At 37.5% G+C, this 26,456-nt stretch overlaps 1 protein-coding gene, 1 long non-coding RNA gene and 1 other non-coding gene across 3 annotated transcripts; all 3 read right to left on the bottom strand.

The window, feature by feature from the left end:
* Positions 1-248: 248 nt before the first annotated feature.
* Positions 249-2,940, bottom strand: LOC113358434 (UV-stimulated scaffold protein A homolog). The gene is made up of 2 exons (XM_026601999.1): positions 2,670-2,940; positions 249-2,256 (listed from the first exon to the last, which is right to left on the bottom strand). The coding sequence occupies exons 1-2, from the start codon at positions 2,856-2,858 to the stop codon at positions 478-480; spliced, it is 1,968 nt and encodes a 655-aa protein (XP_026457784.1). The 5' UTR covers positions 2,859-2,940; the 3' UTR covers positions 249-477.
* An 81-nt stretch (positions 2,941-3,021) lies between these two features.
* Positions 3,022-3,093, bottom strand: TRNAC-GCA. Its single transcript has one exon. It is a non-coding gene; the product is annotated as a tRNA-Cys (tRNA).
* Positions 3,094-22,234: 19,141 nt separating this feature from the next.
* LOC113362039 lies at positions 22,235-25,118 on the bottom strand. The gene is made up of 3 exons (XR_003365508.1): positions 24,810-25,118; positions 23,181-23,325; positions 22,235-22,787 (listed from the first exon to the last, which is right to left on the bottom strand). It is a non-coding gene; the product is annotated as an uncharacterized LOC113362039 (long non-coding RNA).
* Between the last annotated feature and the right edge of the window lie 1,338 nt (positions 25,119-26,456).

Here is a 26,456-nt window from a genome sequence, read left to right as displayed (position 1 = left end):
ATACTGTCTTTCTTTTCAGCACCCTCAGTTAATAATTTATTGGTGTTAGGAAAATAGTTATATGTTTCGAGCTCTCATTTTTACGTTCAAGATCAACCCCTAAATCATCTCTTTAAGCACTCCAGACAAGCCATGCCAACAGTTGAGGGAACAGTGGTAAGTTGACCCGGGTCTATCAGTAGCCGGTCAACATCCCAGCAATCCAAAGCAAAGCATCGTTTTTCTTTAGCCAGAGGTACAAGTATTCAGAATCGCAATTGAATTTTAATAAACCAAACTGTTTACAGAAAATTACAGCTCTCAAGTTTCAACCCTAATAGAGGGCACCAATTTTTATTCCTACAACAATCTAGTAACCCTGTATGAAAGTAATGAATATTAACAGACATTATGGTGACAAAACAGCTCCGAGTAAAGCTAAATAATGAAAAGTATTAATAATAGACCTTCTGATTACAGGCATAAAACCAAAAATAGTCATGTTCTCTTCCATTGATTTGGATAGGCCTCTCTGTACTTGGAATCTTCACCAACGGTTAACTGCCTTACTGTAGCATCTGTAGCACGTGTATTTAAAAGTCTCTGTGACAATCTATCTTTTGAGGTTACTTTCTTACGCAGCATAGACGCTAGTGACGGTTTTTTACCCTTTATAGAAGATCTTGTAGTCTGATGTTGTGTTTCCCCATCTTGTCCAACAAATGCAGAGCGTGAGGTTGACGCAACTGCAGCATCACGTAGAACAACTTCATTGTGTTCACGCACCTTGGCAAGTTTCGCACGGCTCAACAACTTCCTATCAGTCACTCTCTTCTTTACTTCATCTTTCTCTCTTTCCCTAACATTCTTCACTGCCTGTTCTGCTAATTGTTGAGCAATAACCTCTTCAGTTTCCATTTTGGTAATTTCCTTTTCTGCCAATGAAACTTGATTTATTGGATTTCCTTCAGTATCTCTAGGTATAACGGGTCCATGAAATGGGCATATCTTTAAATCTCTTCTTTGACAGACTCCTCCTTTTCTCAGAGGAGCAAGGCACGGTTGGATATCAACATGCTCTTCCTTGTATACACTTGCTTGAACATTCAACTCCGCAATTTTTTCCGCTGGAATAACCGCATCATAATCTACCCTACCCCAATGACCCTCAAGCTCTAATCCTCTTTGGTTAGCCAAAACATCCCGGTTTGATCTCCAGTTAGACAAGGAAGATCCCCAATTTACCACTGGAGCTTCAGACAGAAGCTTTCTCCTTAGCGGGTTTGACTCAGAGTCTTCATCTTCTCCATCTAACCTCTTGCTGGCATTAGAATCAGTAATCTGTCTAGGGGTTATATTTGACTTTGTAATGACAGCCGACGTGCAGGCAGCATCTTTGTTTGCCTTTGCAGGCGTGCTGCTACTTCCGTAACTGCATACTTCTACCTTACCCTCCTCCCAGAAATCCTCTTCCTTGTCGTTTTTTGAATCCGTAAGAGCACAACCAGAATTTTCGCATGTCTTTCTCACCGACTTGAGATGATTTTGTAAATCTATGAATTCTCTTAACATGGAATCTCTGAAACTGGTGTCTTCTGGTTCAACTCTAATAAGAACAGATATCCACTCTTGCACTGAAACCAAGTGTTTTGTTACTAGGAGCTTGTACAATTCCCTTAATGCATCAAATATCACCTTATTCTCGCTGGTCTCACGTAGCTTTTCACTTTCTCTCAAGGACTCGAGGCGAATCTCCATTAAGGAGGAACACCTGAAATCCTCGACCTCATCCTCTTCAGGGGTATCCAGCATGGTGTCATCAGCTTCATTCGTACGAAGAATGTCTAAACACTGCCTTATCTCTTCAACAGTTATTTGAATCTCATCCTTAATCGATGAGAGATTTTGACTTAAAGTTTCAAACTTCTTCAACAAAATCTCTTTTGATCTGATCTCTCTTTCCCTTCTCTCTTGCTGTATCCGAGCTGCATTTGCCTGAAGATTAGGGAACTGAAAGTTCAGGGTGTTTTTTAAATAATCAAACCCCAATCGAATTTGTCTGTAATGAAGCCCAAAAGAAGTGTTCCACTTCTCCAGGAACTCAGTAGCTTTAGAGCGTAAACGGGTAGCAATAGGTGCAGGAGCAGGAAGTGGCAGATCTCTTCTGAAGCCAATACTCAAACTCAAAAATAGATCAAATTTCACAACAAAGAGAGATCTGAACAGCTTCGACCGCATGAACAATTCGTCAACTATGAAAAGCGCTAAATACCTCACCTGCATAAGCATTCCATAGTAAGATCCAGGACTCACAAACTACTATCAGACTTTCACTAAATACAAAATATGAAAGAAACTACCATGAGAATGGTGCAAATTCCCAATAACAAAGAATACTCAGGTCATTAAATACAATCCATTCAAATCCAAGCTTCTATAGTGTACGACCGAAAAACACAACCTATTTCATTCATAACAGAAAATTTCTAGGCAAAATATTATGTCCTACAAAAAAAATCCAAAATGTGTCACTAAGCCTTAACTGATAGTTATCATAATTTCGCTAGGGATGTTCGTAATGACAAAAAAAAAAAAAAAAAAAAAAAAAAACGAGCACAACAATTCTCAGAAAATTATAAAATAGGAGAAGATTATGTAGTAGCAAAGAAATTCATAATTTTGAGAAATACCTGAGAGTGATTTTTTTTCATATTTTCCATTAGGGTTTCAACTGCTAGTTTAATTTCGGAGTCTGAAGAACGAACGACAAATTTAATAGCTTTCACAAGTCGAGGATTGACTTCTGGTTCTACTGAATTTGTTGCTTTCTCTATTAACATTCTCGCTTTACCTGATCGGCCGTCACTGTCTTCTTCCATTGCTCTCCACCTCTCAAATTGTCTTCCCCTTCCCCAAAACTAGAAGGAATGTTAATTCGATAAGATTGTGATTTTGACCTAATTCTTCGAAAAATTTGAAAAATTCAAAAGGTAAAACACAAATGCACCTTTATATACCCGGTGCAACATTACCCACCCAAAAAGGGCCCAACCGGGTTCGAACCGGTGACCTCTTGATCTGCAGTCAAATGCTCTACCACTGAGCTATGGACCCATTTGTCTCTGAATTCTGTCATTTGGATTTCCTGTTACATGCAACACGTTGTGTATAAGGCTGGATGGTATAGGGACGTGTTGTTACCAACAAAATTTCAAGGAAATGCAACATGTTGTGTATGGGGTTGGATGGAGTTGAAGTTAGATTATGGGAAAACTTGCGATAAAATGAGTTTACCTTTTCTGATTACTGTTACAGCAAAATTTTGTTAGCTTAAAATCCTCGATAAATTAATAATTTTGGTAAAATAATATTTTTTGTCGGATCCAATTTGGGTCAGTTTGCTAAATCAATAACCCCGCTAAATTTATTTATTTATTTATTTTTGATGCAAAGAACCTTTTTGTTAATGAAGATTCTTACAATGGGTTTAAAATCAATAAAATTAAGAAAATACAAATAGATACGCCGTACAAGTATACCAAGAAATTCGACAAGAGAAAGAGAAGGATTACCGGTGTAGAACCAATACAAGCATGAATAAGAACCGATCAAGTCGGAGGAATAATGGTTTTTATCGGAAGTGTATTCCAACCATTTTGTTTGTTTTTCTTCTTCATAAAGATGTGCTCCAAAATTTGGAGTGATTTGCTCAAATTTCTTAAACTTGTAATTATGATGTTGATGACGTCAAGACTTTGGTTAAGGCAGAAAACGACAAAGAATGGTTGCAAGGTGTTTGAGGGTAAAAACAGTTTCTGCTGATTTTGGTAATTTCGAGTGTGTGGGTGAGAAACGAGTATAAACCCTAAACAATGTACTGCAATGGAGTACTTTGATTCGAGAGATCAATCTGTACAAATACGGCTTAAACCAAGAAATGGTCGTTCCAGATTTGCTTCGGTCACAAAGTGAAGGAGAAGAGTTGGTCTAGGGAGGGAAGCGAAGAGAGTGTTGATACCAGAATAGTCTATTCGGGAAGAGTAGTTGTTTAACGACTTGTATCAAAAAGTGGAAACCTAACAAATGGAAAAGCTAACAAGTGATTTCTGAGTGTTGTATTCTCCTGACCAAAACTTGTCTTTGGTGGAAATAGGTGAGCCTATTTATACAAGTCGCAACGAAACGTACCCTGGTCTCGTAAGAAGTGAAACGGTTGAGTAGATGAAAGAAAATGGTAACGGGTAACGCATGGAATTGATGTCTCCATAATAAAGGAAATGTTTCACCATTACTTCTTGTATTTACTAACCGCCTCACCCTTATGACACTTTCCTGTAACAGGCATAGTGTACGCCGCACGGTGTAAACCGCCAGACCAATACCCTGATGAGCATCCCCCAGTTTATGACATGTTTTGATGTCTCGAGTGTTTTCGTGGAAAAAGTGTAGCATGTTTCTACGTGTGGCGTGGCAAAAGGATTTGGCGTTTGTAGCCAGGTTGGTGTCGTGACCAAAGAATAGGCATCGTAGCCAGGTTGGTACCGTGACCAGAGAGTTAACATCGCAGCCAAGTTGGTGTCATGACCAAGAGTTAGCATCATAACCAAGACATTGCCACGAGTCGTTTGGTGGCAGGTTTGTACGGATGAGATCTGCATCTCAGGAGAAAGGGTAGCCGTAGATTGTTGCAACCCTTCGTTTGGAAACCAGCGGCATGGTTGCAGCGCTTGCATGCTCTTGGCACGACCAAATTAGGGTTTTGGCATCGTGGCCAATAGATTGCCATAAATCGTTTGGTGGCAAGTTTGTATGGCTGAGTTTCGTATCTCAGGAGGAAGGGCGGTCGTTGATTGTTGCAACCCTTCGTTTAGCAAGGCGCGGCCAAAATTAGGGCTTTGGCATAAACCGTGATGTTTGGCCTTGGACCTGAAGTTTCCATGCGTTAGGTGGCGAACTTGTACGGCTGAGATCTGCATCACAGATGGAAGGGTAGCCGTTGATTGTTGCAACCCTTCGTTTGGCAGCCAGTGGCATGGTGGTAGGGCCGAATGGCTTTGGCATGTCTTAGGCGCGACCAAAATTAGGGTTTTGGCATAAACCGTGATGTTTGGCTTTGGGCCGTAAGTTGCCATGTGTTAGGTAGCGAACTTATACGGCTGAGATCTGCATCTCAGATGGAAGGGTAGCCGTCGATTGTTGCAACCCTTCGTTTGGCAGCCAGCGGCATGGTAGTAGGGCCGCATGGCGTTGGCATGTTTTAGGCGCGGACAAAATTAGGGTTTTGGCATAAATCGTGATGTTTGGCCTTGGGACGGAAGTTGCCATGCGTTAGGTAGCGAACTTGTACGGCTGAGATCTGCATCTCAGATGGAAGGGTAGTCGTTGATTGTTGCAACCCTTCATTTGGCAGCCAGCGACATGTGGTAGGGCCAGCATGGCTTTGGCGCGGTCTTGGTATGCCATTGGTAATGTGGTACGGCTGGCATGGTTGGCATGCCTTGACACGGAGATGTGGCTGGCATGGTATGCCATTGGCACCGTGGTGCGGCTGGCATGGTCGGCATACCTTTGGCGCGGAGATGTGGCTGGCATGGTTGGCATGCCTTGGCGCGGAGGTGTGGCTGGCATGGGATGCCATTGGCACTGTGGTGCGGCTGGCATGGGATGCCATTGGCACTGTGGTGCGGCTGGCATGGTTGGCATGGCTTTGGCGCGGAGATGTGGCTGGTATGGCATGCCATTGGCACATATGGTATGGCTGGCATGGTTGGCATGCCTTGACGCGGAGGTGTGGATGGCATGGTATGCCATTGGCATTATGGTACTGCTGGCGTGGTTGGCATGCCTTTGGCGCGGAGATGTGGCTGGCATGGCATGCCCTTGGCACATGTGGTGCGGCTGACATGGTTGGCATGCCTTGGCGCGGAGGTGTGGCTGGCATGGTATGCCATTGGCACATGAGGTGCGGCTAGCATGGTTAGCATGCCTTGGAGCGGAGGTGTGGCTGGCACGGCATGCCATTGGCACATGCGGTGCGGCTGACATGGTTTGCATGCCTTGGCGCGGAGGTGTGGCTGGCACGACATGCCATTGGCACATGTGGTGTGAGAATTAGGGTTTGGTATGTTTTGGCACAGTGACGTGGGAATTAGGGTTTGGCATGTCGAAACTCTAATTAGCATTAAAAAAGGTACCCCGTAAATTTCTCACAGACATATTGAAAGGCTCAATAAACGCATTTAGCGGAGCCATTATTACTCAGGTTATGATTCTTTCCAGAGTGGCGTCACTGTTTGACTATGGTTTTACGATTTTAATCCTAAGCTAAAAACCACCATCAACACTAGGTTAAATATATTATTTATTTTCTTTTCCTACCGTGCACACCATGTCGTGAATCAAAAAACCTTATATGTACCCGTCCCAATTAGAACCCTGTAACGACGCGACAAAGAAGTAGATCGTTATAAAAATCACAAACAGATCCTAAGTTATGAACAGACTCAGGCATAAGCAACAAACTTAACGATTTATTCTATAACCATTTCTACATTTATCCAAGACTAAGAAAACCGAATAAACTTTCCTCAATTCTTCCAAATTTCAATCGATAAACGCCCTAGGTAAAGCTTCCTTCACTTATCAAGACCTAATGAATAATACACAGGGAAGATGCAATAATCAATAACAAATGATCAAAATACAAATAAATTGAAATTTCTATTCAAAGAAATAGGAAAGATCTGTATTAATATGGATGATAGACGCATTTATGTGTCTAATATAGCTCATTTGTATATATTGTTAGTACTCGATATTGTATTTATTTGGTTATTTTATGTATTTGTAGGTGTTTTTGGAAAATAATCTCTTGCGGCGAATTTGGCTAAAAATGTGGCATTTGGACCTCCGTTGATAACGTACCGGAAGCGCCTCAGAAGTGTACCGGAAGTATCCCAGAAATACCCCGGAGGAACCCCGAAAAAAAATGCGGAAAATGCCCCAGAGGACACTTGCTATACGGACCCTTGATTTTGGATAAGGGGTAACCTAATTACTAAGAGGTGACCCATTTCCAGGCATCTGCTAAAGGGAGACCAGCCACAGATAAGGGGAGGTCAACTTCTCAAATTCAAAAGAAAATTTTGGCGGGAAAAAAGGCAGCAGCGTCAACAGTTTTGGATCAAGGATTTGAGCGACCTAGCAGGCGATTCAATGGGAAAATTTGATACCCACAGACTCTACAAGACATAAGGGACTTGTTAGAAGCAATTAGACCCATCTAATTGGGCTGGATAAGTCACAAAATCCACACAAAGTCAAGACAGTGCACACGGTCCCTGTTTAGGGTTTTGAATTGGTTTGAAAGATTTGGGAGAGATTCTTGCGTGGGATATACTTCAAAAAAGTTGAGTTCAAGTCAGAGAAGATTTTGGGAGCAATAGAATAGCTCACAGACGCATACAAAGATCGACAGATGGAATTATTGTTCAAACTGCACGTGAAGAATAAGAGATTTATTCTCGAATTTGATCGAGTTTTTAGGGAATCTGAAGGCTATATAAGTGTTGGTTTACATTAAAGAAAGGTTAGAAACCTTTAGGAGAGAGTTTAGAGTAGATGAGAGCCTAGGAGAAGCAATTATAGAGGAGACAACGCTGCTGCTGCTGCTGCCATTAAAGCTTCTGAAGAACACGAAGAACAGACTCGCAGAGTCAGTCGTTCTTCAGCAGACTTATTTTCATACCACTGTCGTTGTTTCACAGCAGTAGATAGTTATCGTTTACAGCAGTCTTAAATTACCATACTCTTTTGTAACAGTGGCGCTGTAACACCACTACAGCGTTGCTAATTCCTATTTCATCATATAATCATCAATAAAAACATCTATTTTAGCCATGAATTTATCTTGTGAGTGTGTTTTTGGGATGAGGAGCTAAACCCATTAGCCGAGACGACGGAGGAAGCTATTGGTAATTTATTGGTATAATTCTAATTTTTATATTTATTTGCAATATTATTATTTGATTATTTGCACGAATTAAAATTGAATTAATAGTTTTTATTGAGTAATTGTCAATTGACTTGATGAAGCATGCTGGGTTTTAGTAACTTTTGATGTTTTATACTTTTTAATTACAATTATTACTTCAAAAACTTATTTGAGGCAAATATTAGAATTGATTTTAAAGATAAAATTGCATAAGAACTATTTAGAGTTTACTATTAAAATGGTCATTGGTGGAATCCTAGTCTTGGTGTTTTTCTCCAAAACTTTGAATTATTTTATTTAGTTGCCTGTTTAATTTAAATCTATAAAAATTGTTTTCTTCACAAGTCTGAAAAGACCCAGTTTTTACCACTACTACAATCACTTTTGATAAACCATCAAATTTTTGGCGCCGCCGACGCGGATTTGTGTTTAGTTAGCATTTTTTTTTTTTAGATTTTTTTATTTTTATTATTTTTGTTCTTCTTTACGTTTTTGGTTTTTTTTGTTTCCTTGCAGATTTTTGAAGATTGGAGCGAAAGACAATTTTGCCAAAGCTTGTGGTGATTTACTTAAAGTTTGGGAGCGAAAAGCAAAGCTAAAGGAGCGAAAGAAGAAGATTTTCTTTATTTTGTAAAAGAGAGAAAAAAAAAAGAGAGACATTTTTATTTTTGTATTTTTTTTTTAGACTTTCTTTTCTTTTGTATTTTTTTTATGGACTTTGGACATTAATTTTGGGACATTTTTATTTTTATTTTTAAACCCTACGGAAGGGTACCCTTAAATATAAACTGTTTGCAGGGAAGGACGGTGATTACAATATCACCTCGGCCCCTCGGGTTCGCACACGGCATAGGAGTCGTGGCCCGAGTCGACTTCAGCGGTTCTTCGCCCGTCTGGTACGGGAGGTAAAATTCTAAACACCCGCGAATCTCCTGCAAGCGGGTTACTGGACTCCTTAAGGTGAATATATGCTGAGGACTTTGCAAGTTTTAACTGACTATCAAGTTCGCCCTCTTTTTGATTCCTGCCTAATTCTGATCGCTACTTTCTTATGTATACGATTAGGTAAGACTTAGTCATAACCCTATTTATTGATACTAAGTCCAAAGTCTAGGATCAACTAATCAAAATACCACTAATTGATAAGGGATACCTACTAATAACTAAAGTGACCGGAATTCTATGAATCTAGTTTATTTGTGCAAGGAAAACGGAAATCGATGAGTATTACAGTCTACCCCACTAGAAAAAGGATTCCGTCCCCGGAATCAAATTTACCTCTTTATTAAAAAGATGCGGGTGAGCACGAAGGATAACATCCTCACGCTTCCAAAAAGATTCTCGCTCGTTTTGTGGATTCCATTGCACCTTGACAAATCGAATTGCTCGAGATCGTAGTTGCCTAACTTGTCGTTCTTACGAATACCCTTATCTTCATAGGTGGCATACGGTTTCACAACCAACTCACTAAGGTCTGTTTGCTGAGCTCGCTCTTCATCTATTAAGTGTCTACAAAGCATTGAAACATGAAATACGATGTGTACTCCAGCCAACTGCGGTGGTAACTCTAACTAGAATGACACGTTTCCAATCTTCTTAGTTACAGGAAAAGTTCCAATGAACTTAGGATCCAGTTTACCCTCTTCCCAAACCTCATTACTCCTTTCATAGGAGACACCTTGAATAATACCTCTTCTCCGGCTTCAAGAGGTAATGGTCGGCTCTTCCTATCTGCATAACTTTTTTGTCTACTCTGAGCTTTACGAAGACAATCCTTAACTACTAGGATCTTCTCTGTAGTGATCTGAACTAAATCAGGTCCCAAAAATCTCTTTTCACCTACTTCTACCCAAAACACTGGTGAATGACAAGGTCTTCCATAAAGATCTTCAAAAGAAGCCATACCAATGCTCGACTGATATCTATTATTGTAAGCAAATTCGGCCCATGGTAAATATTCATCCCAATTTCCTTGGAAATATAGCACACATGCACGAAGCATATCCTCCAATATATTTGATTAACTCTATCTGTCTGACCATCTGTCTGAGAATGAAATGAAGTGCTAAGATCCAACTCAGAACCCATAGCTTTTTGAAATCCTTTCCAAAATTTTGAAGTGAATTGAGCACCCCTATCAGAAACAATCGAGACTGGAGCTCCATGCAATGCCAAAATCTTCTCTACATATAGCTTGCATAATCTATCCACACTGTAAGTAGTATGCACTGATAAATAGTGTGCTGACTTAGTCAACCGATCCACTATTACCCAAATGGGGTCATATCCTTTCTTTGATCTCGGTAGTCCAAATATAAAATCCATGGAAATATTATCCCATTTCCATTCCGGTATTGACAGTGGTTGTAATTCTCCAGCTGGCTTTTGATGTTCAATCTTGACTTGCTGACAAGTTCCTCATTTAGAAACGTATTCTGAAATATCTCGCTTCATACTTTTCCACAAAACTGTCTATGCAAATCATTATACATTTTTGTAGCTCCAGGATGGATAGTGTAGCGACTGCGATGAGCTCCATCTAACACCTCACATCTCAACTGGGCGTCCACAGGTACACATATTCGACCTCGAATCTGAATCCCACCATCCATCCCAACATCAAAATCTTCACTTAAGTCTCCAGATCCAAGTAGTTTCGCACACCAATCATCCTTGGATTGAGCCTGGATGATACGTCTAATAAGTGCAGGTTGTACCACAAGATTACCCAAAAATGCTTGTGAAGTAGAAGAATTCTTGACATCTAAGTCAAACTCGGCAACTGTCTCTAATATCTTCCACTCTTCCACCATCACGGAAGCTAACAAACCCCTTGGTTTTCTACTCAAGGCATCAGCTACAACATTCGCCTTACCATGGTGATATTGTAAGCCGAAAGTATAATCACTGATGAGCTCCATCCATCTACGTTGTCTCATATTCAAATCCTTATGGGAAAACAGATACTTGAGACTCTTATCAGTGAGAAGCTCAAATCTCTCGCCATATAAGTAATGACGACACCACTTCAGAGCAAAAACTACCGCTGCCAACTCCAAGTCATGGGTTGGATAATTCTTCTCATGAACATGCAATTTCCTGGATGCATAAGAAATAACCTTACCTTCCTGCATCATTGTCCTTTTGAATACTTTGCGAAACATCCTTTCTACAATTTGGAACATCAGATCTTGTCTTTGCATTTGAAATGTCATCTCTCTTTCTGTAATTGGGTATTTTATGAGATGACCTTGTCGAGTGATATGCAAAATTTGAACTATCATCATAATAATTCTTTTTCCTAAACTTAGGACAATATCGATCTGAATTCTTATGAGGAGCAAACTTAGCCAATTCATTTGATACAAAAGAAACTGCATCTTGCATCTTAAAAACTTTGCATCCCCATTGCAAATGACCCATATTACCACAATAATAACAATGCTTAGTATAAATATACAAAGTATGATATTTAATGTTACCTTTTTGTGGATCATCTTGCATTGGAGCTTGACGAGTTTTCTTATTCTTCTTCTTATCCTTGTTCAACGTTGTTGCCTTCTTGACAAATTTCTCCTCTTTACAAGAAAAATAAGCATCTTTGTCATCAGTGGAAGCCTCTGATTGAGAAGAATTTGTAGCTTTAACAAATTTTACCTCTTTAATAATATTTGAAGAATTTATTCCCTTATAGCCCAATCCTTGTGTATCACGATGATTTCTACTTGCTTCTAACATTGAGGTTAAATTGTTTGAGCTAGCATTGGATTTTTTCAGTTCCAAATTTTCTTCTTCCAACATCTTGATTTTACCAAGAGCACCAGCTAGATCAGCCTCAAGACGTTTTTCTCGTGAGAGAAATACACGTTCTTTCTCTTCAAAACTCTTTTGTTGAAAGTTAATCCTTGCATTAGATTCAACAAGTTTCTCTTCCAATAAGTGAATTTTTCCAAGAGAAACATCACGCTCTTTCTCTAACAATTTTGTTTGAGGGAGACTAGCACTGGATTTTTCTTCAAGACCCTGTACTTGTCGGGGATTAAACATTGCTTCTGATTCAGCACGTTTCTTTTCCGACAAAAACAGTTCTCTTCGAAGATTTTCACATTCTAATTTCTTAGAATTTAGATCGTTTGTACGATCTTTAAGAAGATATTCACGGTTTTGGAAACCAATATAATAACCTTGAAACACCTTCTTCGATTTCTGGTTCTCACGACAAAGACGAGTCATAAAACCAAAAAAATCAGAAGTTCTCAGCTTTTCATTTTTCAAAGGTTCCAGCAGTTTAGAGTATTCTCAGATATCCTCTTCTACTTCTTGTTCAAAATATGAGTCATCATCACCGGAAAATTCATCTAGCCTTTCTTGTAGACTTATTTTCCAGTCGTCAACGGTTTCTACATTATTAACAAGATTAACTTGTCTAGTAGAATCTCTAGTGATGATATCTTCAGATATTGATTCGTAGATGCCATCATCAAGTGTTATTTCAGAATTCTTGATGTCTTACTTTACGTTAATTGAATCATTCATTAGATTCAATTCTTATAGGTTGGATCGCACAAAACACAAATTGTTAGATCTTTTCGTGTTTGCCTGCTCTGATACCAATTGAAAAGGCGAGGGTACCCAAATATACCTCAATCTAAAACTTTTCCTACCTATAAGTCCTTTCTCCGAAAGTGATTGTCTATGGAATGAGTCGAGACAATACAACTAATCGGTTCACATTTCGTGTGATCGTCTATGGATACGAGATCGAGACAATACAACAACGAAGTATGTTTACTTGATACAAAGGTTCGAGCTTAACCAAACACAATAGGATTGCTTATCAAGTAAATAGGAATTAACGTTTGTGTAATTTACTTTAATTATAATAAAACAATTACAATGCGGAAAATAAAAGTAAATGACACGGAAATATTTTGTTGACGAGGAAAACTGCAAATGCATAAAAACCCCGGGACCTAGTCCATAATTGAATACTCTCGGGATTAAGTTGCTACACAAAATTACACTAACTTTGTATAGTTGAGACCAAGTAACTAACCTTATAGTTCACCTTGTTCCGTCAGTATTCCCACGCCTCCAACTTATAAATAAGTCACGTACTTGGATCAATCCCTTTGGTTCGTATTCCAAACAGTAAATGAATAAGAAATTTGTTTGGTATCAACTCTTTTCAACCTCAGACAAAGGCTCTTCCGTTTATCTCAATATAAACTCCTTCGTCAGGTCTAGATGTATCTTATGTTCAATCACCCGAAGACAATCGATTAAGATTAAGCCAACAACACCTTTAATCCGAAGAACCGTGTTGATGCCGATCTACTCAATTAATCAATCCAATCTACCACAAGGATAAACCGATTATTAATTGGATCCTCTTTTACCGAAACAAGTATTGTGCACACCAAAGATTGTAAAACCCAAGTCATATCTTCAATATCGTCTTTGTCTTCAAATCTTCTTAAATCTTCAATAAAAACCTGCACACAATCACTTGAATCTCTTGTGATCAATCACGCACAAAACGGAGTCTGTTAACAATGGATTATCACAAGATCGTCTTTAGAACTAACAACAGTCTAAAGATCCCTGTCGAAACTCTGAACTAGTTTGAGTGAATCTTATATCAGAAGAGAAGATTCTCAAGAATAAACAAACTAGGTGCAATCAGATTTCAACCACCGTTAGTCAATCAAATCAATCGAAAACACAGATAAACCGCAATTACCTAGTTTCCCACCAACGGGTCGCGCTAGAGCTTCTCAATCCCAAAGAAGATTTTAAACTGAGCGGTCGTAAGAGATTTCACCTAATTAGATTTATCTCCTCTCTGATAGGCGGCTACAAAACAACAACAAAAGAGTAAATCTTTTGTTACGAAGGATTAGTTTGCGAGAAAGGCAAACTTCGTGTATTTATAGACAAGGAAGTTTGGACACCAAGGAATTTCCAAAACCGAAAATATTCTCAAGATATTAATTAAAGCACAAATTCGGTTTCCATAATTCCTGGAAATGCTCTGTCCAAAAATAACAATCGAAATCTCTCGGAAAATCTAATTAGTAAATGCACATTACTAATTTTGTAATTTCCTTACAAATGAAATTAATAACCTTAATTATAAGATTCTTAACTTACTTATATTTCGATCCTGGGATTATCTTCCCTTAGCCGTTAAGGAATACTTTGAACAATCATAGAAATAAACATTCACAGCACGTGTTCAAAGTTTGTCGACATCTTTACTTTGTAAGTTCTCTTTCACACTTACAACCTTGAAACCGATTTGCCACACTTCCAAACAAGTTTAGAATTGGTTCATCTGACTTTCAAGAACTATGTGATTGATCAAACCAACATTCAATCATAATCATAGGTTTAACTGTTCTACCAAAACAAGTTTCGGTTCACCTCCATGTGAGTACTACGCATAGTCACAATAGCTTCCCAAAGATTCAATTGACTAGGTATTAGGATCGGTTCCCCACATAGATATGGTATCTAACTTATATGTGTTGAACATGTCCATAGGATCGGTTCCCCTTTTTGCCATAAACCTTGCTGCACCCCATACAAGGATCGATTCCCCTTGATTACTGCACCCTTTACTAGGATCGGTTCCCTTTCCCTTACTAGGATCGGTTCCTTTTCCCTTACAAGGATCGGTTCCTTTCCCTTACTAGGATCGGTTCTCTTTCCCCAAGGTCAGACATACCGATCATACCACAGGTAATTACTTAAGATTGGTTTTACTAATAAAAGTTATACCAATACATAAGTCGGGACTTTGTGAATAGTTCTACCAAGAACACAACAAGTTGTGAGCGGTTATACTCTATCACACATATTGGTTGTTCATAAGATATGCAATGAATATCAAAACCAATAACTCCTGGCAATTTCCTTTTCGGTTCACAAACAAGTTTATGAACTTACTTCCTTAGAACACATGTAAACATTGTTCCCTAGGATGAAATCCTCACCTCATACCCATACATAATCACAATAGCATTCAAATGATCAAAGTTTAATGGTTAAGAAATAAACCTCGTATTGTATTCCTTAATACTATGTCTATCTAAAGTTCATATATGCTTCGCAGTTATGTTTTCAATATGCACGACTTGAAAGATACGTTAGGGAATGAAACTGTTCAAGTCAAATATCACTAATCTCAAGTGGAAGGATGATTGTTGTCGTTGTAGCTCCTTGCTTCTTCACATCTTCAAGACTTCGCAATACTTGTAATGTCTCATATCCTAATACTTTCAAGATAGCCTATACGAAGTTTAACTCTAGTACATAATCAAGCGACTCTTAACATGAGTTTTGATTCACTAAAATATGACAACCAAACTTGACATACCAACGCTTGGTGGGTTCAACTGATTAATGCTCTAACAATCTCCCCATTTTTCAATTTTAGTGACAAAACTCTTACATCATATGGATAAACAAATTACAAGAATTCATTACACTCCGCTTGATTCCCGATTCAACAGCACAGTAAAACTGCTTACATTCAATCCTTGAAAATGCGTTGTTGATATTATAATAACAAAGCAAATACTCCCCCTAAGGAAGATGGGTATATATATACAATCCGCACGTCTTTGTTATACCAATCAATATGACATGTTACTCCCCCTTAGTCTGTGCTTTCACTCTTTCGTTAGATAAAACATTCAAGTACCAATGTTCTTTTCCCTAGCGATGCCAATCAATATAAAATCAATACCAGCACCACCTGTTTACTCCATATATTTCTCCCTCTTTTTGTCACAAAAATGACAAAGAAACGCAAAAATAAAGGACAACACGAAAAGAATCTTACAAATCTCAGAATAGACTTGCAAACCTGTAGAATTAGGCACGGGGGTTCCACACATCATGTTCTGATAACCACTATCAAAACCGAAACTACAAGTACTCTTATTTTGATATGTTACCAAGGAAACAATTACCCGAAACAATTTTTCCCATTTAGTTTAGCAAACTAAAAACAACTAATCACGTTAGTCCCTTTGCTAAACCTATTGTTCAAAAACAACCGCTTAATTCGATAAGACCAAAATAAAGATAAACTCCATTTTTCTCATCAGGTTCTAATTATCCATAAACTTAGACCTTTCAATTTTAAACAAGCCAAACACTACTTAGTTAACTAGCATTTCCTTGTTTAGGCATTCGATTAGACTTGAATAACCGAAACCTCACTTTGATAAGACAAACTAATATCAGAATTAACTTAGTTTCTTATCCGAAATCGAATTGGACTAAACAACTCATCCCATACACAAATTATTTCGTTAAGCCATAAATAATTCATACAAACCAAAATAAATTAACTTGCATAATTATTCACCTCAACCGAAAGCAATTGAAACAACATAGACATTAAAAGCACCGCAATTGCACCATAATTTTGTAAGCCTAAACAATTGATACCATACAAAAGCAAGATAACAATAGTTTTTCTTAACCGGAACCAATTGAATCACACACACATCAATTGTACCAAAATTTTGTAAGCCTAAACGATTGATACCACACAACAAAGCAAGATAACAATAGTTTTTCTTAACAGGAACCAATTGAAACACACATCCACACACACATCATGGAATAAATATCAATTGAACCTAAATTTTGTTAAGCAAAAACAAAAAATATATATAATATAAAATCAGGCTTTTCTTAAACAGGAAAACAATTAACTAACAAGATTGTTACCTCAAATTTCGCATCCACTTCTCCAATATGATAACATCTTCGTCCATGGAGAATCGATATCGAAATATCACCACGTTGTCATCCTTATACATAAACAAAAGAATAACAACACACCTCAACCTTTACCAGAGAAAGGTTGAAAACCGGTTTTAACAATTGCAAGCAAAAGTTGAAAACCGTCGAAACACATATGCTTTTATGATAAACCAAAACCGATTAAACATATTGTGACTTTTTCACATATTGTTTCTATTAGAACCCCTCATGATCCTTTGATAAAGCCTAGCTACTAGGGATAGAACTTAATCCCGCTAAATCAAAAAGTCACCCAAACCATAAGGGTTCACAATATATGAGATCAAATATTAAGATAGTAAAACCGAAATCAAACATCCCATAAATCAATTTGCAATACACCATAAATATTCAACATAAAATCAAGTATTGCAATTACCTCAATATTTAGGAAATTGAATTACGAAACCAACGGAGAAAGAATGAGGTCATTCCGAGTTCGGACGAAGAAGTTATGCGCAAAACAGTTTTTACACTTCTTCGTAAGGGGACCTCTCACTAGGATCGGTTCCCTCACCATGACATGGTACTAGGATCGGTTCCCTCACTATGACAGGGTACTAGGATCGGTTCCCAAGAGTTATTTGTGACAGATCACAACACTAAACAGTTTTCGACATAACTTTAGCATACGATGTCCGAATTCCGTGATTTTTGGCTCGTTTTGACCATAAAAACAAGAGCTACACATATATGATCAGTAGATATCAACATCGTAAACTCACAATTACCGTTTCTATCAAAACCTCAAATATATAAAGAGATAGTATGATTATATAAGAAAAGAAATCTCCTAAAGATGTTAATTAGTCATATAATAACCGAGAGATCATGTGCTTCCTCACCTTTTAAAAATATTGAGCACTAATGGTGAGCATGCACATTCCAACACAACTAGGTTGTGTTGAGTTGATCCTTGTCTTGTTCGTCACGAGTGACTAAGACGGAATCATCATTCTTGACCTCTTGCTTGGTTTGTTTTCTCTTGTTACATCTCTTGTTTTTCGTCTTTGACTTGGGATGTAGAGTGTCATTATCACAACCTTTACTAGAACAAGAGATTTCAGACATAATGTCATTCTTTAGCCTTTCAAGAAGACTCTTGTAATTATTGTCACCAACAATTAACAGCTGAGAGTCATCATTGTGACTAACTTTTGGTCCCTTCTTGGCTATGGAGGACTTATGGACCCATTTAGAGTTGGGTTTCGCAGGAGCAGCTTTCTCCTTCACAATACCATTAGGATCATTGTCCTTTTGAATACTTTGCGAAACATCCTTTCTCCAATTTGGAACATCAGATCTTGTCTTTGCATTTGAATCGTCATCCCTCTTTCTATAATTGGGTATTTTATGAGATGACATTGTCGAGCGATATGCAAAATTTGAACTATCATCATAATAATTCTTTTTCCTAAACTTAGGACAATATCGATCTGAGTTCTTATGAAGAGAAAACTTAGCCAATCCATTTGATACAAAAGAAACTGCATCTTGCATCTTACGAACTTTGCATCCCCATTGCAAGTGTCCCATATTACCACAATAATAACAATGTTTAGTATAAATATACGAAGTATGATATTTAATGTTACCTTTTTGTGGATCCTCTTGCATTGGAGCTTGACGAGTTTTCTTATTCTTCTTCTTATCCTTGTTCAACGTTGTTGCCTTCTTGACAAATTTCTCCTCTTTACAAGAAATATGAGCATCTTTGTCATCAGTGGAAGCCTCTGATTGAGAAGAATTTGTAGCTTTAACAAATTTTACCTCTTTACTAATATTTGAAGAATCTAATCCCTTATATCCCAATCCTCGTGTATCACGATGATTTCTACTTGCTTCTAACATTGAGGTTAAATTGTTTGAGCTAGCATTGGATTTTTTTCAGTACCAAATTTTCTTATTCCAACATCTTGATTTTACCAAGAGCACCGGATAGATCAGCCTCAAGGCGTTTTTCTCGTGAGAGATATACACCTTCTTTCTCTTCAAAACTCTTTTGTTGAGAGTTAATCCTTGCATCAGATTCAACAAGTTTCTCTTCCAATAAGTGAATTTTTCCAAGAGAAACATCACGCTCTTTCTCTAACCATTTTGTTTGAGAGAGACTAGCACTGGCTTTTTCTTCAAGACCCAGTACTTGTCGGGGATTAAACATTGCTTATGATTCAACACGTTTCTTTTTCGACAAAAACTGTTCTCTTCGAAGATTTTCACATTCTAATTTCTTAGAATTTAAATCATTTGTACGATCTTTAATAAGATATTCACGGTTTTGGAAACCAATATAATAACCTTGAAAAACCTTTTTCGGTTTCTTGTTCTCACGACAAAGACGAGTCATAAAACCAAGAAATTCCGAAGTTCTCAGCTTTTCATTTTTCAAAGGTTCTAGCAGTTTAGAGTATTCTGAGATATCCTCTTCTACTTCTTGTTCAAAATCTGAATTCATCATCGGAAATTTCATCTAGCCTTTCTTGTAGACTTATTTTCTAGTCGTCATCGGCTTCTACATTATTAACAAGATTAACTTGTCTAGTAGAATCTCTAGTGATGATATCTTCAGATATTGATTCGTAGATGCCATCATCAAGTGTTATAGAAATCTTTATGTCTTGCTTTATGTTAACTGAATCATTCATTAGATTCAATTCTTATAGGTTGGATCGCACCAAACACAGATTGTTAGATCTTTTCGTGTTTGCCTTCTCTGATACCAATTGAAAAGGCGAGGGTACCCAAATGTACCTCAAGCTAAAACTTTTCCTACCTATAAGCCCTTTCTCCGAAAGTGATTGTCTATGGACTGAGTCGAGACAATACAACTAATCGGTTCACACTTCGTCTGATCGTCTATGGATACGAGATCGAGACAATACAACAACGAAGTATGTTTACTTGATACAAAGGTTCGGAGTTAACCAAACACAATAGGATTGCTTATCAAGTAAATAGGAATTAACGTTTGTGTAATTTACTTTAATTATAATAAAATAATTACAATGCGGAAAATAAAAGTAAATGACGCAGAAAGATTTTGTTGACGAGGAAAACTGCAAATGCAGAAAAACCCCGGGACCTAGTCCATAATTGAATACTCTCAGGATTAAGCTGCTACACAAAATTACACTAACTTCGTATAGTTGAGACCAAGTAACTAACCCTATAGTTCACCTAGTTCCGTCAGTATTCCCACGCCTCCAACTTATAAATAAATCACGTACTTGGATCAGTCCCTTTGGTTCGTATTCCAAACAGTAAAGGAACAAGAAATCTGTTTGGTATCAACTCTATTCAACCAAATGATATGAGTCGGACAAAGGCTCTTCCGTTTATCTCAATATAAACTCCTTCGTCAGGTCTAGATCTATCTTATGTTCAATCACCCAAAGGTAATCGATTAAAATTAAGCCAACAACACCTTTAATCCGAAGAACCGTGTTGATGCTGATCTACTCAATTACCAATCCAATCTACCACAAGGATAAACCGATTATTAATTAGATCCTCTTTTACCGAAACAAGTATTGTGCACACCAAAGATTGTAAAACCCAAGTCATATCTTCAATATCGTTTTTGTCTTCAAATCTTCTTAAATCTTCAATAAAAACCTGCACACAATCACTTGAATCTCTTGTGATCAATCACGCATAAAACAGAGTCTGTTAACAATGGATTATCACAAGATCGTCTTTAGAACTAACAACAGTCTAAAGATCCCTGTCGAAACTCTGAACTAGTTTGAGTGAATCTTATATCAGAAAAGAAGATTCTCAAGAATAAACAAACTAGGTGCAATCATATTTCAACCACCGTTAGTCAATCAAATCAATCGAAAACAAAGATAAACCGCAATTATCTAGTTTCCCACCAACAGGTCGCGCTAGAGCTTATCAATCCCAAAGAAGACTTTAAACTGAGCGACTGTAAGAGATTTCACCTAATTAGATTAATCTCCTCTCCGATAGGCGGCTACACCAGTAACAACAACAAAAGAGTAAATCTTTTGTTACGAAGGATTAGTTTGCTAGAAAGGCAAACTTCGTGTATTTATAGACAAGAAAGTTTGGACACCAAGGAATTTCCAAAACCGAAAATATTCTCAAGATATTAATTAAAGCACAAATTCGGTTTCCATAATTTCTGGAAATGCTCTGTCCAAAAATAACGATCGAAATCTCTCGGAAAATCTAATTAGTAAATGCACATTACTAATTTTGTAATTTCCCTACAAAATGAAATGAATAACCTTAATTAAAATATTATTAACTTACTTATGTTTCGATCTTGGAATCCTTTCCCCTAGCCGTTAAGGAATATCTTTGAACAATTATAGAAATAAACATTCACAGCACGTGTTCAAAGTTTGTCGACATCTTTATTTTGTAAGTTCTCTTTCATACTTATAACCTTGAAACCGATTTGTCACACTTCCAAACAAGTTTATAATTGGTTCATCTGACTTTCAAGAACTATGTGATTGATCAAACCAACAGTCAATCACAATCATGGGTTTAACGGTTCTACCAAAACAAGTTTTTTTTTTACCTCCATGTGAGTACTACGCATAGTCACACTAGCTTCCCAAAGATTCGATTGACTAGGTACTAGGATCGGTTCCCCACGTATATATGGTATCTAACTTATATGTGTTGCACATGTCCATAGGATCGGTTCCCCTTTCTGCTATAGACCTTGTTGCACCCCATACAAGGATCGGTTCCCCTTGATGTACTGCACCCATTACTAGGATCGGTTCCCCTTGGTGTACTGCACCCCTTACTAGGATCAGTTCCCTTCCCTTACTAGGATCGGTTCCCTTTCCCCAAGGTCAGACATAATCTGATCATACCACAGGTGATTACTTAAAATTGGTTTTACTAATAAAAGTTATACCAATACATAAGTCATGACTTTATGAATAGTTCTACCAAGAACACAACAAGTTGTGAGCGGTTATACTCTATCACACATATTGGTTGTTTATAAGATATGCAATGAATAACAAAATCAATAACTCATGGCAATTTCCTTTTTGGTTCACAAACAAGTTTATGAACTTACTTCCTTAGAACACATGTAAACATTGTTCCCTAGGATGAAATCATCACCTCATACCCATATATAATCACAATAGTATTCAAATGATTATGGCGATGTCTTATCTACAAAGTTTAATGGTTAAGCAATAAACCTCGTATTGTATTCCTTAATACTATGTATATCTAAAGTTCATATATGCTTCGCAGTTATGTTTTCAATATGCATGACTTGAAAGATACGTTCAAGTCAAATATCACTAACCTCAAGTGGAAGGATGATTGTTTTCGTTGTATCTCCTTGCTTCTTCACATCTTCAAGACTTCGCAATACTTGTAATGTCTCATATCCTAATACTTTCAAGCTAACCTATACGAAGTTTAACTCTAGTACATAATCAAGCGACTCTTAACATGAGTTTTGATTCACTAAAAATGACAACCAAACTTGACATACCAACGCTTGGTGGGTTCAACCGAGCAATGCTCTAACAAGGGTGGCATGATCCAATCCACGTGAAGATGAAGTCCACCAAGTATGAGCATATCCAGTGAGCTCAAAGGTAGCTAATCTCTGCTTAAAGACTTCCCTGCAAGAAGGTCTCATGGCCCTAAAACTATCTCATCCTTCCATTCATGGGCTATCATTGGGTTATCAAACTTTCCAGAAAACTCTTCCGGGTTCAACTTCTTGAACTGAAACTGAACCTTTCCATACCTATCTTCCTTAGTTTCAGCAGGCGGTCCTTGGTTCTGATGATTATTGACCTGTCCAACATTTTGATTCTTAGCAGCAGCGAGTGCTTGGGCTATTAACTGGGTCAGTTGCGCCATATTCATATCACAGTCTGATTTCCTAATTGTGGTTCATCTCCATCAACAAGACCACCATTTCCGTTACCACCTCTCCCAGTACCAGTACGTCTCCTAGTATCATGCCTTGACATTCCTATATAAGTCAACGATAATCTTAGAAAAGAATACAAATATACTAATAACATTTATAAAGCATATCCAATCCATGAGTATACATAACGAAATGTCCTAGGCTCACTCCCCCCAAGTCCTAGAGTTGCTCTAACCTAAGATCTGATACCAACTATAACAACTCTACTTTCCACTTAACCCCGGCCGATGATTAAATAAAAAGTATTCTGTTAATTTTCTGCAACAAGGTACATAACCGCAGAAAACTAGGAACACAGTTCCGTTACAATTGTATATGCAGTTTCTTAACAAAAATAATGAAGATGTCTAAAGAATTGAAACGGTGTACTAGACTTCAATAATATAATCCACTTTTAAAACGAACTAACAAAAGAAAATTAATAAAGAAGTCTACCCAGAGAAAGTATCCCCACTGCCTCGCAACTACATAACGAAAACAAATAATAGAAGAAGTATAGATGTCCACCCTCAGTTAGATATTTTCAGAATATCCACCGAAACTGGAATCAATCAAACTCCTTCACGGTCCCTAACAACACCTGAAAAGATAATCAACATGAGTTAAACTCCGAGCAAGTTCACTTGATCGTCGCGTCGCGAAAAATATAAAAGAGTTATACAAATAAATTTCAAGCCAAACATGTCCTAAGGAAAAAATAAAATAGAATTAGAAGCTACCAGTTACAAAGCAGGACAACCACCGTACAAATAATTTAAGGTCTTTCCTAAATCAAACAGCCACTAGCAGTATACACCAAATATCCTTCTATATCAAACCTTTACCGTAGTGTTATACCGGGACATATCCGCAATAGCACTACATTGAGTTCAGAACATATCCGCAACCAATATTTCTAAGAGTATACATATATGTATACCATCGTACCTGGAAACACACTCCATATCTCAATTATACTTCCCTTGATTGAGATACAGGATCACCGGTTTAGAGACCTACATAAAGTCTCTGGGCATAACAAATGCTAACCCTGTTTCAGAAGATGTTTTATAATTTTCACAGCGAAACTTTCGATACAACACAAACCCAAAAACCAAGGTACAAACAGTAAAAAGGCACTCATGTCAGTTAACACAATAAAAACTTTCTCACAGGTACTATTAAGCCGCAGGGAACGTTTCCAAGGAAAACTCTTAACCATCAGAACTTATAACTCATACTCATGATCTTTCTGCATATTTGATTAGGCAACAAAGAAATGTGTTATAATCCATTCCCTCTCTAGCTAATCACCTGTTGTAGTTAAGCTCGTCTGGGACATACTCAAGCTACCTTAAAATCACCCACTACGAACCACACTTGGACACCAACGTATATTATCTATATGTAGTACATTAATTACTTAACATGGATGATGATTGAGAGATGCCATTTCCATTTGATAGTAAATCAGTTCACGTATCACAATATACTAGCACGACCACACCCTAATGTTAAAAGATTGTAATAGTGAAAACTATATGCTAACTGACTAGCATAAAGGGCTGAGTATGTTTCAGTTTGATTTGAATGGTTTGTCCCCTTTCAAATCTGTACGGTTATTGAATTTGAAAAGTTGCATAACTCTTCGTATGTACCCTTTCATGAACCGTTGTAACTGTTGGAGAAACAACATCTTAACTGCCATCTTTTGGAACTCTATAAATAAGAGAAAGCAAACGGAAGGCAAATACAGAAATCTGATTTCTTCTTCCTTGTCTTCTCTTCCCCACACCTCTCTCATAGATTGATTTCCTTTTTCTTCGTTGTTGAAAATTCTAAGAGAATTTCTAGTTTTGCTAGACTATAAATTTTGAACTTTGTTGTATCTTGGAAGTGATTTGCTTAGAACCTATTAGCAACTTATATACATTATAAGTAGGGGCGAATATCACTTTAAGGACAGCGTATAAACATGCCTCAAAGTTCTGTCATTGTATCCAGTAATTTCTCATATTATTAGCCTCAAGTTCGTAACAATCTTAAAGTGATATTATGGAGAAAATTTCTGAATCAATGACTTACAAAGTGATGAATCAAGATGTCTGGAAGTTGGAAAAATTCGATGGAACCAATTTCGCTCGCTGGAAAGATAAGATCCTCTTTCTCCTTACTGTTTTGAACTTAGCCTATCTTCTTGATCCGGGTCTGCAGCCGTTTCCTGAACCAAGCGATAAAGACACCGAGAAGATAATTGCTGATAGGAAGAAGCGACAAGAGGATGAACTGATATGCAGTGGGCATATTCTGAAAACTTTATCGGATCGCTTATATGATCTCTTTACTCCAATGAAATCTCCGGGAGAAATTTGGAAAGCACTCGAAAGCAAGTACGTGACTGACAAAAGCGGCACAGATAAGTATCTAATGATTAAATTTTATGAATTTATTATGGTTGAAGGAAAATCTATCATGGATCAGATTCATGAATTATTGGTTTTGGTATCTAAACTAAAATAATTGAAAGTCGAGGTTCCTGAAACCTTGCAAGTGGGTGCTATTATGGCAAAGCTACCCCGAACTTGGAGCAATTATATGAAGAAACTTCTGCATATGACAGAAGATCTTACTCTTGCTGGGATACAAAAGCATATCCAGATTGAAGAGGAAACACGAAACCGTGATAAAATTCTGTCCTCTCAATCAAACGATAACTCCAAGGTTCACAATGTTGAAGAGAACAAATATAAAAAGAACTTCAAAGTTAACAACAAAGGGAAGTTCAAGAAGAGTGGAAACTCTAACAACAAAAAAGATGCCGCCCCTTGCTATAATTGTGGCAAAAAGGGACATTTTAGTCGTGATTGTTGGTTTAAGAAAAATACTGATCAAAAGGTTGGTACCTTTAAACCTAATATTGTTGCGATGGTCTCACGAATGGAGATTGACATGATAACTGAATTACATATGGCAACAACTACATTATCTTCTGATTGGTGGCTCGACTCTGGTGCTACTGTCCATGTATGTAATGACCGAACACAGTTCAAAACATATGCAACAGTGGACGATGAAGTAATATTGATGGGCAATCACGACACTGCAAAGGTACTGGGAAAAGGAACGGTTGAAATACGGTTCACTTCCGGAAAGAAATTAACTTTGCGAAATGTTCTTCATGTACCTGAAATTCGAAAAAATCTTGTATCTGCTGCCTTGTTATGTAAGAGCGGTATCAGAGTTGTATTAGAATCTGATAAGTTAATCCTTACAAAGAACGGTTTCTTTGTTGGAAAAGGATATTACTGTGATGGAATGTTTAAATTGAGTATTAATAAAATAAGTTCTTCTGTTTACATTGTTGAATCTTCTTATATTTGGCATAGTCGTTTAGCACACTTAAATTTTAGATATTTAAAATACATGTCTAAGCATAATTTGATCCCTTGCCAAAATATCATATGTGATAAGTGTCAAGTTTGTGTTGAATCAAAACTAACAAAGAAGCCCTTTCCAACGGCTGAAATAAATACACAGATATTAGACTTGGTTCATTCTGATATTTGTGAATATAATGGCATCCTAACTAGAGGAGGGAAGAGATACTTTATCACCTTTATCGATGATAGTTCCAGATATACGTATGTATACCTTATGAGAACTAAAGATGAAGCCTTCGGCATGTTTAAACGTTACAAGGCTGAAGTTGAGAACCAAAAGGATAAGAAAATA

Source organism: Papaver somniferum, chromosome 3 (assembly GCF_003573695.1).
Source record: "Papaver somniferum cultivar HN1 chromosome 3, ASM357369v1, whole genome shotgun sequence".
NCBI classification, from domain to species: Eukaryota; Viridiplantae; Streptophyta; class Magnoliopsida; order Ranunculales; family Papaveraceae; genus Papaver; species Papaver somniferum.
Note: the sequence above shows the minus strand (reverse complement) of the source record. Positions and strands in the feature narration are given on the sequence as shown.